Raw genomic sequence first — 16,147 nt, 5'->3', positions numbered from 1 at the left:
CCTCAGCTCATCCTTTTATCTAAGTATGTCAGCAGATAGCCCAGAGTTGGATCTGTTTTCTCTTTCCAGTCAGAACTCTGGTTCTCCCAGCATGGAATAGGAGGTTCCCATTCTGGACCCTGGTATCTCAAACTGGCAAACTTTTATTTTGTTCTATGCTGATACTTCTGGCTTGTCACTGTTGCACACTTAACAAGTTACCAGCGTTGGGCTGGTCCTTGAAGTTGCCCAGGAAAGGCAAAGTAACCCCTCCTGCAAGACAGAATGACCCATTAGTTTGATGGCCCCTATCCGGTATCAAGGATGTGTTTGATAATGCATCCCACCCTCAGAGCAGGGTTCCACTGCTGATGGTGTAACTGATCGTATGCTTCTTTATCTTGTTATAGAAAGCATTACTCCAGATGTCAAAGCTGTGAGTGCAGAAGAAGCACTGAAGTACCTGCTCTTCCTTGTGGATGTCAATGAATTGTATGATTATTCCTTGGGGACGTATGACTTTGATTTAGTCATCATGGTGGCAGAAAAGTCTCAAAAGGTCTTAGCTTATAGTTCCAGCCAACGAACTATTCTTCTGCTTTCCCAAAGGTTCTTTGTAGTCTGCAGATCAGGATTGCAGTTGCTCAGAAGTTCTGTGTGTGCCTGGGATGATGCTGGGAAGGTGGCATGTCTCTGCATCCCTTAGTACTTCTTGAGCACAGCTTTGGAAACTTGCTTGTGCTGAAGGTGAAATAGGGCTCTTCTAGAGCAGCACAGCAAAGTAGCTCTGGGGAAGGGAGGGACTGTGGTCTGAAGTGTTGTGACTGCATGCCTTATGTTCCCAGTTCTGTACTCTTTTGATTCTTGCTTATTTGGTGGTGGCCATGATAACAGTGTGTATATTCCAGGGGGTTTAATTTGAAATCTCTGAATGGAAATGCACATCAGGATCTTCAGAGTTTCCTGATGTTAGAGCAGAGCCTGCTGTCCATCAATTAAAACACCCTATTCATATTAACAGGTTTTATGACTTCTGGTGTGGGGGAAATTGATCAGCTTTACAGCTGCAAATTTATGCATGATAATAGCTAATAGAAAACAATATTTGACATGATACATAGCCTTGAGTTTTAAATGTCGCCAGCCTTTAGATACTGCTGAAGTCCTTGTGGGAGCCTGGTAATTTAAGTTAGTCATTCCTGGCAAGAGTACATATACAGAATTGATTCTTTAAGATGGCTTACATTAAAAAAGAAAAAGCCTTTTTAATGTATTATTGTACAGTTTCAAATACGGGACTGTCTGTTGGTGAAGATGGGGGCAAATAAGGGTCTTACCAGATTAGCTCAACTGCACTTTTTATTGTTCTTTGCAGGACCCAAAAGAATACTTGCCCTTCTTAAATAGCCTCCGGAAAATGGAAACCAACTATCAGCGATATACAATAGACAGACACTTGAAGAGATACACAAAAGCTCTTGGGCACCTCAGCAAATGTGGTAGGTGTCCTGCACATGCTGCGTCTCTATGGAGAAATTCTGCAGTGGAACATTTGTGTTTTGGAGGGCCTTTGGGGGGAAATAGCTGAAGAAAGAGAAGGATTGCATGAGGTCGTCTTCTCTCCTGGTAGTGCATGGTTAACTTACTTCTGTTACATGTTTTTTGTATGTAGCTTGGCACAGAGAGAAAGGAGTGAGAATGTTTACTGCTCTGTGATCATGAAGTATAGCTCTTGTTTTGTTTCAGTTGTAGGTGACTTGTCCCCAGTTAATATTGCTGGCAAAAGTGGAGGAAACCTCAAGAAAGTGAACACCTTGATTTTACAGGAGTAGAATAGGTGCTTCTGTGCTCTTCCACCCAAGCACCTCTAGTTGCTTCTTAATGCAATGAACCCAGGCTGGCTGGGAGCCATGAGAGCCATGTGCTTTCTCTTTTATTGCTACAAAAAAGAAATTATTTCTGCAGGTCCTGAACACTTCTCTGAATTTCTGAACTTGGTGAAGGATCAGAATCAGTATTGTGAAGCCTTGAAGCTGTACCCCTCTAGCACTCAGGAGTACAAGGTGTGTAAGCACGTGGCACTGCAGCGTGCAAGCTTTTTATTCTCTCATGTTTGTGTTTGCATGTCCTTGGCACCTTGAGTGAGGGCAGGAATGAGCAGCTGCTTGCATTCAAGTTTTGCATGTCATTGCTATTCCTCTGTTGTCTGAGACCCTCCTCTGACATAATAGCTGGAATGACACTTGGCACTGACCCTGCCAGGTCTGGTCATCGAAGGAGAGGCTGTTAATTTCATTGATCCCGTGACCAGGAGAGCACCTGGGAGTCCAGTTTCTGCTGCCCTATCATGTGTTGTGCTGAAGAACTCCAATTACTGGAGAAAGACTTTTCTTCCTGACTTGACCTTTGTGATACCAGCTTTCTGTCTGGCACTTGCAGGTTGTGTGCGGACACTTTGTTATCCTTAAACTGTTCTGAAGAGTGCTAGAGAGCCTGGGGCACTTGTAGATGTGCTGTTTCCTAGCATGTAGTGTCCCTTGTTGGTTTCAGTATTACTGAAGAACTTGAGCTTGCCCAAGGCTGTGGTAAAATGTAAATGAATGCATTTAATATAGTTTAATTTAGATATTGTAAACACACAACACACAAGCCTTTGTAAAAGAAGTAGATGAAGAAGTAAGAGGGGAAATAAAGAAACTCAGTCTGTTTGCAACACGGTGAAAGCAGAAAGGACTCTTTCCTCTTGAGGGAGGTCTGTTCCTGACTCTGGCTCATTGAGAGTCTTTCTTTATTCCTTCAGTATTCTTCCAGTCAAATCCACCAACCCCTTCTTGATGGAGATGGTGAGCTTTGAACAGCATAGTGAAGCTCAGGATACTGATTCACCGCAGCCTGTGCCTATAGAGTTACACATCCTCCCTTGTGCCAGTGTTTGACTCCTGGAGTACAAGTTGGTTCAGGGAGACATTGTAACAAAAGCTACTCATGTGAGTGGGGAAGAAGGGGCTGATTCCCTGCAGTATGTAGCTTACCCAGCCTCTGGCTTGGAGAGTTACATGCCTCCCCATGTCTCTTCCTTTAGCTCTGTGAAATGTCTACATGTGCTAATCATCAGCCCTTGGCTTGATATGAAGTTCAAAATGGGGTAGGAATATTGTGTCTGGAGGTTCCTTGGGGGAGGGGGAAATAGGCTTTTGTTGATGGGCACTTAATTTTTACTAATGGAGGACTGCTAGTGACTCTACAGCTGATTTCTTATTTCTCTTTTGTCCCTTTCTTGCAGGATATCAGCGATGCGTATGGGGAGTACTTGATCCAGAAGCAGCTATATGAACAGGCTGCATTGATATTTGCTCGTGCTGGCATCTTTGCAAAAGCACTTGATGCTTTTCAGAACAGTGGCAGCTGGCAGCAAGCCCTGTGCATGGCGTCACGGCTTGGCTACACAAAGGATAAGCTGTCCAGCCTGGCACGGAGCATGGCAGGTAGGCCTTGAGGAGATAGAATTATGCAGAGCAAAACTGGCTGCTGTTATTTTTGGTTCATTTTGATTTTTTCCTAAAATTTAGTGAAAACTTCAGTCTTCAGCAGCATTTTTCTTAAAGAGAGAACAAAGATCCCTTGTTTCCCAAGGGTTTGTGTGATTGCATATCACCTTTGGTTCTCAAAGGAACCAAAAGATGGAGCCGAGCTGGTAGGCACCCAGGAGTTGCCAAGCTAGCTATGGCCTTGGCTGCCCCATGCTGCCTGCTTCTTGCGCTTTTTCCTTGCAACAGATTGATGAACTGCTATTCCAAATTGCATCCTTGGTTAACCTCAGGGAATGGAGACTCTTTGAAGTGTCTGACATGAATGAGGCCTCTGGACATCATTGATATCAGTACTGTGCCTAGTCACAGACCTTAAAGGCTAGTGGATAATTCAGAGCTGCATCGTCATGTTCCCCTTAAAGCCCGCTAGCAGCTAGGACCAACTGGTACATGTAAAGCTATGTGCCGTCCTACTGCAGGAGAAAAAGGTAGCTGGTCTCAGAATTTGTGCTCACTAGGACATAGCGGACTGCATGTGTGAGATGTGTTGTGGACCTGGCATATATTTCAGTAAGAGAAGTGGAGCATCATCCTGACTTCTGCTTTACTCAGAGGCAGAGTTTATGAAGGGCCCACTTACACAGTGGGAATATGGCTCCTGGGAGTGTAGTCTTCCAGGGTCAGATATTCCAGTATTTTCTTTTTCTGTCACTTAATGCGATTTAGATCCTTCATGTCTTGCCTTTAATACTTTTTCTGCTGCCTCTCTTAAATCACAACTGTAACTTAGCAAAATGAGCAGACACAAGCTGTCTTGGATGAGATTGCTTTGCTTGGGTAATTTCTTTTTTTTTTTTCTGGTGTGGTGTATCACTTGCTCTCTTACATTGCATCCTAGCATACTAACCAGTGCCAAAGCTGGTTCTGACTTTTAGAGGACTAGAAGCCCTGAATCCCACAAGCTTGATGGTTGCTGTCCACACCACAAAGAGCAGGCAGCAAAGTGCTCCCTGCAGATAGCAAGGCTGCAATACACTGAAGCTTTCAAGAGAGATTTCCTTTTTACATCCTGGCTCCCTCCACTTAAGAGACTCTTCACTATTTATGTCTCAGACTGGGGGGAAAACATTCTCCAGCTGGCCTTGAGGGAGGTGCACCAGCAATTTCACAAGCAACTGGCTGATGATGTTTCAAGTTAATTAATTCTTGGCATCAGGCAGCCCTGCTTTTTACAGGGCAGATTAAGTGTGTGAGCAGGTAGAAAGTGCCTCAATGAGTGGGATTTTCCTCTACTTTGTAGTTTTGTGGCATAAAATCCAGCTGCTTCTGAAAAGCTGAACTCCACCTTTTCTTGCAGGAAAACTAGTTGAACAGAGAAAGCATGCAGAGGCAGCCATACTCCTGGAGCAGTACACTCAGGTAATATAATCACCCTCCTGTCTGTGCCCCAGTAATATCCTCTGCAGAGAGATACACCATCTGTTTTCTCTGTTCTCCTGGGCCACATGTGACTCCATGCGTGCTGACAGCAAAACAGTCTGTGCCATGGGCTCTCTTGAGGAGGGCAGAGCAGGTCCAGGTGATGCAGTGAGCAGGGTGGGAATGAATGCTGTGTCCCTGAGTTTTTCCACTCATGAAGGTGCCTCTGCTTTGGTATGAAAAGCTTTTGTCTTGGAGAACTCATGCATGAGGGCTCGAGTAAGGAAGACAGAGTTACAGAGGGATTTCCCCTGAGCGTGGGAAAAGTAACATAGTTTGTTTTTGGGATTTTTTTATGTCAGCACTTCAAAGTACCTGACATAGTAGTGTTTTCCTGTCCTGACTGTGATACTGCTGTGTAGAAAAGTGCATCTGAATAGCTGCTACCTGAATGTGTATTACTAGCATCAGTAGCAGTACATGGTTGCTCTTTCCTTCTAGGACTATGAAGAGGCTATTCTCTTGCTCTTAGAAGGAGCTCTCTGGGAAGAGGCTTTAAGACTGGTAAGACATTTCAGAGCTCAAGAACCATAGTGAAAATATTTCTTTAGAGTGCAAGAACAGAGGGATGGGATTGGGGTTAGATCCTTAAATGATACCTTGTTTCCTTTCCCTTATCCAGATTCACAAGTATGGTAGACTGGATATCTTGGAGACCAACTTCAGACCTGCTATTCTGGAAGGTGAATCTGTGCAAGAATCTGAGACTTCTCTGTGCTATAGAGACTGAAGAAGGTCTTTACTGAATCTGTGGGAAGTCACAGCACTCCAGAACTGGAAGCTGTATGGAAGGTTGCTTTGATTCTGCCTAATTGATGCTGCCCAGTTAGCTGCAAGCTGCTCAATGCAGCTTGAAGCTCTGTAGTGTCATGGGCTCTTTTTAGCTTAGTCAAGCTCTCTTTGAGCTTTCAGACCTCACAGTCACAAACTGAAAAGGGTTCTGTGTCTGCATGTCCATGAACAAGCAGGACAGCCCTTGTTCCAGAGCATATGTGGCAGCAGAGCTGTGGATGAAGAAAATGGCTGGCTGTCCTATAAGCTTTTATAAGTAGTTTTTGAAAAATATGATTTGATAGCTGTGTTCTCCCTTCCATCCAGGAAGGATGGTTGGTTACTATTGGTTGTTTTTCCTTTTCATGCTATGGGCAGTAGGCTTTATGAGCTGAGGGATTTTTTTCTTTAACTTGAACCTAATTAATGTAAAGAGATTTGGCCACAGAGCTTTCTGCTCTTCCTGTATCAGAAGCAGACTCTTATTCTAGAAAATGCTTGTCTGGCAGGTTAATTCACTCCACATCCAGGTGCATCTTGTTTGGTGGGCCTCCTGTCTTATGAGCTTTGAATTTCCTTCCACTTGAGTCCTTTTGTGTGCTTTGCACCTGACTTCTGAGCTTGTTGAAGGACTGTGCTCCTTCAAACTTCTTGTGTAAAAAATGCTTTTCTGGTTCTCTTGCACAAACGTTCATGTTCTGATTTTCTTACTGAGCAGCTCAGAAAAGTCAGCTGATCTTCCTAGATTCTCAGAAAACAGGATTTCTTCGCCATAAGAGCCGCCTGCAAGTGGTCCGAGAGCTGAAGGAGAAGGCTTGTGAGAGCCTGCAGGGTTGGTATTGAAATGCACATGACTTTCTCCTGCATAAGTAACTGTGATCATCTCTTTCTTTGTGGTTTACATTTGTCCTGGTGGAGCTGTGCTCTCTTCTAGCTCCAGTGGTATCTACAGCAGTAGAACAGCATTCTTCTCACCCCCTCCTCACACCATACTGGGACTGTGATTGTTTGACCTTGCTCATTCTGTAAAGACAGCTTTATTTTCAGTGCTGTCTGTGTCACAGCTTTCATGGCATCAAAATGCACCTGAAAGCTCTTCAAAATGACATAGCATTGTCTCCACAGTGCTAGCTTGGCTGGGTCAGACAGTGCTCAGCATGTCCTTTGTGCTGAGCACGTACTAGGCGTATTCACCTGCCAGCTCACACAGGCTCAGGGAAGGTTTCTGAAAGCAGAATGCTTTGTCCTGGTCCAGATTTGCTGCACTGAGATTGTCATCCCTCTGATTGTGCTGATTAATATCACAGTCCCCACCAGGGCAGAGGAGCAGTGTTCTTCTCACAGTTGCTGTTTCTTCTTGTGTGCTGGCTGAGTGGGGTTGAGAGCCGTAAGCCTCTGAAATGCCAGCAAGTAAGATGAATCTGTTCAAGCTGCTTCTCCAACAAGCTACACAGATTACCCAGAGAGAAAGCTTGGAATAACTGTGACCTTTTTCCATACTGTGACAGTTGTTAACATGTTTTGCAGATTATGAAATGCCGAATTGCCCAGAATTGGATCTTTTCTCTGAAACCAGCAGCGTTGTGACAGCCAGCGACATGAACAGCAAATATTCACACAGCAATTCAAGAATATCAGCGTAGGTATCTGCCTCCAAATTAGGTAGTGGCTGCCCTGGCATCAGCATTTGGGAGGGCAGCTTGCTTATGCTTGGCATGCTCCTCCTTGCAGCTGTGCGTGCCTTAAAGCTGCTTTAATTACAGGCATTTCGTGGTTATTTTAACTCTTATTGGGAGGCAGAGAGCAGAAAATGCCAGAAGCTACTAGTGCAACAGGAACTGAGTGCCCAGCAGAGGAGCTGTGAACACAGACTCTGGGCAAGAGCTGGCTCTGTGGGTGTTGGGCATGTTGCCAGAATAGCTGGCTGTAGGAAGGTTGACACAGAATGTGGGCAGAGCTCCTCAAATATGAACATTAACAGCCTGTGCGCATGGCTTGTGCTCTTTGTCCTAGGTTTTGCACTTGATGGGTGGGGGTTGCTACTAAATCTCATACCGGTGTCTTCCCACAGTGGGCGCCTGTGTTGCTTTTGAGTGCTGTTAAGAATGTGAGCTACAGTGTGGGGTGGGGTGTGTTGGAGGCCTGTGTAGTCTGTGGGACTGCTTCTGAAATCCCTAGCTGAAATGTGGAAAAAGGCAGTTGTGGGAAAAGTGTGGGCTTTTTAGGGCACTTTCTGTGGTCCAGATGAAAAGAAGAAGAGAATGCAACATTAGTATTCAGCATACCTGTGTCAGAGTGTGGTGATCATTTGGGGACATCATGGAACTAGTTCTGGCCTATGATTAGAAGTTGCTTTCCTGTGATAATGGGCAGGAGCTGAGCTATATTAGTGCACAGCTTGTGGAGACAGCAGAAATGAAAATGTGCACAGGCAAGCACAGACCCTGGCACCAAATTGTTTTAATTGGAGCTCACCTTTGCCTGACAGTGCCCACTGCCAAACAATTTACCCTACTTTGTGCTTAGAGCAATGCTTTAACCTTGCTGGAACACAGATCACTCCTTTTTGTAGTAGAGAAACAGCCCAACTACTGACTTGTGTTTCAGACCACAAAGGATATTGGTTGAGTAGCATTGAAAACATTGACACAAAGATACATAAGCTTACATGCAGTCCCCTCTCACTGGAGAGAGTAAGGACTTGAGTAACAAGTTTCATGCACATTGTTGATGTTCCTTCAGACTTACCCTGTTACAGCTAATCCTGTTGTGCATGTTATAATAAGCATCCTCCTTTTCAGCCGATCCTCAAAGAACCGGCGCAAGGCTGAGCGCAAGAGATACAGCTTGAAGGAGGGGAGTCCTTTTGAAGATATGGCCCTTCTGGAGGTCCTGGGAGAAAATGTTCGTGCTGTTGAGACTGTGAAGGGTAGGACACTTTATGATCTTAATGCACTCCACAGCTTGTGAGGACAGCTGAGGACTGCAAGCGTCCCCCCTCTTGTTCTTAATGGGTATGCTGGGGAGAGAAGCTGCCTGGTCCATAAGACCATCTGTGTTGGACCTTGATTTAGTTCATCCAGCTCGGGGCCTGGAAGAACATGTGATAGTGCAAGCTCTCCACATTTGAAGTTCAGGAACAGAGAAGCGAGGCCTTGTCAGTGCCGTGACAGATTTGTCTCAAATTTGTACTCAGGCACTGTAGGGGCTGGGTAGGAACAGAGCCAGTTCTGATTTGCTGCTCCCCTTCCTGTGCCCTGATACCAGAGAAATACAGCTGTTTATTTAACATACCTGTATTAATTGCTATTGCTTGTGCTTCTCTTCCCTCCTGCAGGAGACACACACATGCTTCTGAAGCAGCTTGTGCTGTTTGGTTATGATGAGCAAGCTGGGGCACTGCAGCAAGTCCTGGAAGAGGTTTTGCAGTTGATGGAGACCTCAATCCCAGAAATCTGGACTCCAGACCTGCAGCAGAGCTCTGTCAACCCGGTCTGTGCTCATCCACAATACCCATCATGCCTGCTATACAATACCAAGTATTTAGCAGTATTTTGCATTCTCCAGCAAGAAGCCCAGAATCATTTCCTGGCTTTCCAGATCTGCTTTTTCTTCTGTAGAGGTCAAATAGATATTCTGTGAAGTACCTGCCAAGTCAGTACACTCTAGACATGTGCAATAGGTATAGCCTGCTGTGTCCCATGCACTGAATGCCATGTTGGACATGATGAGGTCTCATAAGGCTTGTGTTACCTTGTCCTAGTGGTGACTTCTTTTTGTAAGCTCTATCTTAAGCAATTTGTAGAACATAGGAACACTGTTTTCTTTTTTAGGCCTAATGGTTGAAGTGTTAGCATAGCTTTTACATACTGGAGTAGGGGTTGTCCAACACGGTGTTGTGAAGTGAAAAGCTACCAGTCTGGTCAATTTAGTCTGAACCAGCATATCGTAAGGAGTACATTGCAAAAAGAAGGGTTATGTCAGGCTTCTAAGCTTCAGCTTAATGCAGAATAAGGAGATCACAAGGACTGCACTTAGTTCCCTTCCAAAGTAAAAGTCTTTATTTCTAATAAGTAGTTTCTCAGCATTCATGGTGAACACAAGATATTGCCCAGTATCTTCTCCCTAACTACTGATTAGCAAGACTCTAAGGACAGATTAAAACTGTTCTATGTGACAGGGAGCTGAGACTCTCAAATGAACCTTAAATATTGCTGGCACTGTAATGAAAGTAGTCCTGCCAAGTCATGACACTTACAATGCTGTGAAGAAGTAAGTGCTGGGATAAGGGTTCTGTGTCCTGAGAAGCTGTCCAAAAGCAGTTCTCTCTTTCTGCCTCTCTCTTAACTTTTCTGAGACATTACTGGGCTTTGATCACGTATTCCTGGTCACTTTGTACTGTGAGGTCTCCTGCAGGCAGCTGCTTCTGCTTTTGGACACTAACAGCAGAGTTTTCTTTGTAGGTATCCCTGCTCTTAGCCTTGCTTTGTGCAGATTGGAAATGGGTATTGCTTCTTCCTACAGGTCCTGGGACCCAATTCAACTGCAAACAGCATTATGGCTGCCTATCAGCAGAAGAGGATGATGACTCCTGTTGTACAAGGTTAGTTAAGGCTCTGAGTTAGGTGTGGGTGTGAAATGTCAGTGAGGTCAGTGGGCTTTGAGGCTCTCCAAGCATTGCTACCCGTCAACAGTTGTAGCGTTTATTTAGTTGTAGGATTTTCTTGCTTTTCTTTATGGTGTACCCTCCCGCCTTGCAGCAAGTGAGCAGCCTTCTTAATAAGGTTTTGCTTGCTCTGAAATCCTGTGCTAAAACTACTGTCTGAATTGTGCTCCTGGATTCCTGTGTGTGTAGTGTCTGTCTGTTGGGAGAGAATTGCAAGTCTGATTTCTTAGGGAATGTGTTAGATAATTCTGCTTGCAACTTACCCGCTGAATTTTTCTGTCTGGCTTTGGCAGCCAGGCCGGGCTCTTGACCAGGCCAGGCTACAGTCTGTCATGATGCTTTGCCATCTTGAAGTCCTTGCAGCTAATACAAACTTAGGGTTGAGAAACCTAGCAAGGACTGGTCCCATCTCCCCTTTGTCGCCCCTATTCCCCACTAGTCCTACAGTCTCCTTCCCTACTAGTCCTGGAATTGCCTGGAGAAATCCTCTAATAAACTTCTAGATGCAACCTGCCTATTGCCACTTGCCAGGGCTGGCTCCAGGGGAAACCTTGTGCCTCTTATTCACACTTAACAGACTGTTGTGTATGATGTCCCAGTTATTGGTGAATGAACAGAGTTCTGCTTTCTGCTATTGATTGTTGCCTCCTCGTGCTGAATGATAACACTTAATGGAGAGGGGACTTGATTTGCCCCAGGGATTTATTTCTGTAAGCAGTTCTGCTGGGGGCACTCTGCTGTGCAGGCTGGTGATCAGTCACTAAAGGGAAATGCTATGTGTCAGAGACTTCTCGGGGTCCTTTGATGTAAAGAAAAGTAAACTAAGTAGTTGACAGCTCCTGAAGAAACCTTATTGCTGTTAACCCTCTGTTCTGACATTTGTCCTGTTTGCCTTTCAGATCCAGAATTACTTATTCCACCAAAACTCAATAAAAATCTACAGTGGAAAGTGCATCTTCTCCAATAACTAAAAGCCAGGGAATCCCAGTGGACTCTGAACTGTAACTTTTCATATAATTTCATTACATCTTTACAGAAACCATTGTTGTCCTGGCGTTTCTGATACACTGTTCTTAGTGCTGTGCGAGTGAAGGGTCCCTCCAGCTGATGCAACTGTGACTGTGACCTGTGTGGCATCATGCTGATGGGGACAGCCACTCACAGCCCGCTGCAGAGGTGGTTTGTGAGGCTGGGGAGTAACAGGGTGTGCAGCTCTGAACGCTGCTAGTTGAATCCAACATCTCCCACCGCTGTTCCCTCCTTTCTGGATGAAGCAACCCCACCAGTGTTGAACGGGCTATTCTCTCTGCCATCACTCCCTCCGGTGCATGGTGCCTGCCATGATGACTGGTCACATTTTAAGCTGTTCAGCCTGGTTTAGAGATCTCACCAGTAAGTCTGTACCAATAGCAAATTGTTGTAGTTGCTAAACAAATTAGTTGTGTTTTCTCTGTTGAAGCTGGATGTTGGTAATACCAGATTTTCATCAAAACTGCTTTGTTACATCAGAACAAACCCTGCAGTACCAACAGTCGTTACTGTTCTGAGTGTGCCCATTTGCACCAGGGAGATCTTGGGTAGAGGAAAACATGAATAAAAGCCGGGGGGAGGGTTGGGGTGGGAGTGTCAGTGTCACACACTGCTGGGTAATACTACCCTAATTATCTGAGTTTAAAGATGATCAGCTAATGCTGCTGTATGGCACTGACAGATCAGCAGCTGTACCCTGATAATGCTATGCACTATTGCAGAACTGTTTCAGCTGGAAACTGATCTAACCTGACACCTGAGAATTGGGTTTTACCCCAGAATACTCCTGCAATCTGACTCAAGAAGTAACAGCAGCAGTCCTGGGAGCAGAGGAAGGGGACAAGCTCTGGAGGAGAGGCTGGAAACCCTGTCAGCAGTAGCAGCCCCCCTCTCCCTCAGTTAATTTTGGCCTGGCAGCTGCTGTGTTCAATGCGAGCCATTTCAGTTAGGTGCTGTGGAAAAATGCCAGCACGAACAAGGCACTTCCTGTCTGTTGGAGGTATCTAATGACACAGCAATGGGCTGTGTTCTTACTGCACAGCATTAGCATGTCTCTAGTGCTGCAGATCATTGGTTTTGTGATGCGAGAACTCCATCATACTGGGATGGCCATGTGGGCTTGCACTGTATGTGCTGTGCTGGCTTGGGGTTGTTGAAGTGGAGTGGTAAAACAATCCTTTGTCAGTGTTGCATGAAGCATTGGAGTGGTCTTATTTCCAGCTGTTCTGAGTTATGTGGCCTGTTCTGGGTGGTGTGGTCTGGATGGCTTAAGCCTGTTGTCAAGTACTGTGACTACACTGGAAAGAGATTCTCCAAGAGTAAAGCCTTGAGATGGCAAAACACATGAAAGGCTGCAGAGGGTAGGAGTGTTTTACTGGATCTGGGTCTTCAAAATGGTAGCAGAACATAGCCCAAGATGAAATACAGAAGCCGTCTTTCAGAGCTAGAGAAAGGGGTGATGAGGGAGTCTGTGGTCCTCTCCAGGGTATGGAGGGCTCTGGCCCCGCAACTGAAATGCGACACTGCCACCGCTAATTCCTAACATTCCTAAATCTCATGCCAGGAAATGCCGAGGTCTTGCTGCAGCCTAATCTATTGTCTAGAAAGAGATTTCCTCTTTAAAGAACCCAAGAAAAGGTAAAACTACTGCTGGCTTACTGAGGATTCATGCTTGTGCCTAAACACAGCAGTTCCTTTAATGTATGTATATGGGTTCTTCTGCTTTTCCATCATAGTGATGGTCAAAGCTGAAAACCCTCTGGTCTTAGACATGTTTTTCTGTTCTCCCGTCAAGGCAAAATCACTTTAAATCTGCCATCCAGGTGGAACACCAGTCTTCTCAATCATTCGTATGGTAATTCACCACTGAACTCCATTGTCTTCTCCTACCCCTCTCCCTCCTGAGTGAACTTTGACTAAGGAGCAGTAGAGCTGGAAGCAGCACCTGGTGTCCCTGAGCCTCCAGGGCGGATGTCCTGCCTGCTGCTCCCTACTTCTGCTATTGCTGAACCTTAGCTTCTTTTCAGCAGCAGCCAGGATTCTGCTTTCCCTTTATTTCTACTAGGATGCTCTTTTGCTTTCTTAGTGATGTGTGTCATCTTGAAATATATTCTGCCTTAGCTGCTGTCTTTACAGACACGCTGAATTTGCTCTTCTGAGTTGTGTGGGGGCTGTTACAAACAGATGCAGTAATCAGGAATTGAACTAAGCCATTAATGCAGAAATATAGCTTAAGAAATGTCCCGATTTCTGAGCAAACATGGCTGTATAGAAGCCTGATTCTCTCGTTAGAGTAGAAGTTTGTCACCTGTCTGCTGTCTAGCTTCATTAAATACACAACACAAATGAAAAAATCTTTTTTAGGCACACAATTGTCACAAAAATAATACAGCTCCAGCAGAAATCTCTTAATTAGAGCAAGGGGTGGAAGGGAGGTGCTCTTGAATTGATTCAGGTACCCTTTGTCAGCACTGGTCTTTCTAAGGCACCCAGTGTCTTCCTCAGAAGCACTTCTTAAAAATGCAGGAAGGACCACATTCTTCATATTCACTCCTGTAAACCCAGAGCTCCTGGAAAGAGTGGAGTGAGGCCAGAATAGATCCACCAATCCAGACAGAAGACTTTCTTTGAGGGGACGCAGCTGTGATGAGGATGTCATTGGGGCACATCCTGGCCAGTTCCTTCTGGAAGCGGTCAGCAAAGCCCTCCATCATAGTGCTACCCCCGCACAGCAGGATATTCCCCACCATTTTTTTGTTTACATCAGCATCACACTTCTTGAGACAGGTGAGCGTCAGCTGCAAAAGCCCTGGCTGCTGTGAGCCAAGTAAGGCTGGTCTGAAGAGCGCTTCAGCACAAAGGAATCTCTCCTTGCCTACAGAGATGAGGTGTCCATCTGGAAGCTCATAATCCATTTGTTGCTTCTGAACAGGCAAACTCAAGTCCTGTGTAAGGTCCAGAGAAGCGTAACAACACTTCTCTTTGATATCTTGTACGATGTTTAGCTGGTGTTCTGCAAACACATTTCCAGACTCATTTAGTAACTTCATGAGATAACGTGTGATGTCCAAGCCAGCATAATCTGCTCTCCCAGTGATGCTACGTATAACATAACCTTCATAGATGGGAACCACATGCGAAACACCATGGCCACTTTCCACCACAAGAGCTGAGGTTTTTCCATAAGAGTACATGGATAAATGGGACTGGTAGGCAATGTGGACAGCAGGCACATGAAGTCCTTCAAACATCATCTCAGCATATCTCTCCTTGTCAGTGATGGAACACAGGGGAGGCACTGACACCAGAACAGCGTGGTCCTCTGGCTGAATCTTCATCTCTGTCTGGAAAATACACTCCAAAGTATCTTGCACACAGTTCCAGTCCACCACTGTGCCATGTCTTATTGGGTTGATGAGCGTTAAGGGTACACTGCTATTCTGAAGCTCTCTTCCAACAAAGGTTTCTTTTTGATTGCTCCCAGTCTCCCGTATGGGCTTACCAACTGTAGATGAAACAATGCAGGAAGGCCATGGGTCCCCTGCAAAGCCACACTTGAAGTAACCTGTGCCAATGTCTACGACTACTGCTTTAGTTTCTTTCATGGCCTTGAGGCTACCCTTGGTCGCAGGTACGTGGCTGTCCCTTATAGGCTTCAAATGGCTTGCGTCCACTGCAGCCATTCTTGCAGACCTTTCTTGCACAGCTGTGATGAGTTAATACAGTGAGTGCTGGACATGCTTCTCAGTAGCATTGCCCTGCCACCACTCCACCTGGGGTCATCACAAGCAGCAGGTGCGTGCCTGGAGCCCTGGTGGCAGTGGTTCTACTGATGCCACCGACTTATGACATCACACATAGGCTTGCCCCTCAGGAAGCAGTGCTCTGCATGCAAGTGTGTGACAATCGTGACTTGACAGCTGTGCACTGCTTCTGTATAGATGGATTGCAGGTGTTTGTGCTTCACTTTGACCTGCTCTGAGAGGTACCAAAAAGCATGACACCGACCCAGATGTGGGGCATAAACAGTGCATTTAACTGTGAAGCAGCATGGCTTTCCTTTCTGGCCTGTGTCTGCCATGTGAGGAAGACCACAGTTCTCCAGCACTTGCAACTGCTCTTGGTCCGAAATAGTTCCTGTTGCTAAGCATTAGCACTACATCACCTCTGGGGCCAAGTGGAGCCCTAGTTTGACTGTGTCAAGAGTGAATCCCGAGGCTGCCTGTGCTTTTGTCATTGTTTCTTTGGTTTTTTAAGTTTTGCTTTCTAAATTAAGGTGTAATATTACTAATGTCAGCAAAAACTAAAGCGTGACTGGTGTTTGACATGAAGCCACAGCCAGCCCCTCACCCTTACTGTCCCCCATTCCACCACAGGAACATCTTTGTTCTTTCCCAGCAGCAACAGGTCACTGTTTGCCCCATCAGAGTGTGTGTAGTAACACGCTGCTGCATGGGGGCACGGAAGAAGAGGACACCCTCTCCCCACAGAATACGTTATCGAGAGTTACGAACAGCATTTTCCTTTTATAACAAAAGCTCTGCGTGCTCTTTTACTGAAAGCTGTTTCACCCAGAGGGCATCTTACTTACCAAGCCAAAGCTGGGCTTAGAATGAAATTGAACCCTACAAACCAGTTCTGGACCCAGAAACAGATTTTTATTACTACTGCTCTGTTGCCTATCTGGGAGTTC

At 45.5% G+C, this 16,147-nt stretch overlaps 2 protein-coding genes across 3 annotated transcripts in view; one reads left to right on the top strand and one right to left on the bottom strand.

The window, feature by feature from the left end:
* Positions 1-11,974, top strand: part of ELP1 (elongator acetyltransferase complex subunit 1) — a 32,319-nt gene extending 20,345 nt beyond the window's left edge. The window contains exons 23-35 of one of the 2 annotated variants that reach the window (XM_072860564.1): positions 390-538; positions 1,355-1,478; positions 1,945-2,042; positions 3,263-3,464; positions 4,867-4,928; positions 5,430-5,492; positions 5,611-5,671; positions 6,478-6,591; positions 7,287-7,398; positions 8,561-8,688; positions 9,097-9,251; positions 10,284-10,362; positions 11,325-11,974. In XM_072860564.1, the coding sequence (XP_072716665.1) occupies positions 390-538; positions 1,355-1,478; positions 1,945-2,042; positions 3,263-3,464; positions 4,867-4,928; positions 5,430-5,492; positions 5,611-5,671; positions 6,478-6,591; positions 7,287-7,398; positions 8,561-8,688; positions 9,097-9,251; positions 10,284-10,362; positions 11,325-11,392 (1,415 nt within the window). In that variant the 3' untranslated portion in view covers positions 11,393-11,974. The remainder of the gene's footprint in view (positions 1-389; positions 539-1,354; positions 1,479-1,944; positions 2,043-3,262; positions 3,465-4,866; positions 4,929-5,429; positions 5,493-5,610; positions 5,672-6,477; positions 6,592-7,286; positions 7,399-8,560; positions 8,689-9,096; positions 9,252-10,283; positions 10,363-11,324) is intronic. The other variant, XM_072860563.1, reaches the window with a different exon arrangement.
* A 1,792-nt stretch (positions 11,975-13,766) lies between these two features.
* On the bottom strand, positions 13,767-15,137 carry LOC140651280 (actin-like protein 7A). The gene has a single exon (XM_072860556.1). The coding sequence runs from the start codon at positions 15,135-15,137 to the stop codon at positions 13,956-13,958; it is 1,182 nt and encodes a 393-aa protein (XP_072716657.1). The 3' UTR covers positions 13,767-13,955.
* Positions 15,138-16,147: the final 1,010 nt, after the last annotated feature.

This window comes from Ciconia boyciana, chromosome 4 (genome assembly GCF_034638445.1).
Source record: "Ciconia boyciana chromosome 4, ASM3463844v1, whole genome shotgun sequence".
NCBI lineage: Eukaryota > Metazoa > Chordata > Aves > Ciconiiformes > Ciconiidae > Ciconia > Ciconia boyciana.
The sequence above is the reverse complement of the archived record's forward strand: the minus strand, read 5'-3'. Positions and strand labels throughout refer to the sequence as shown.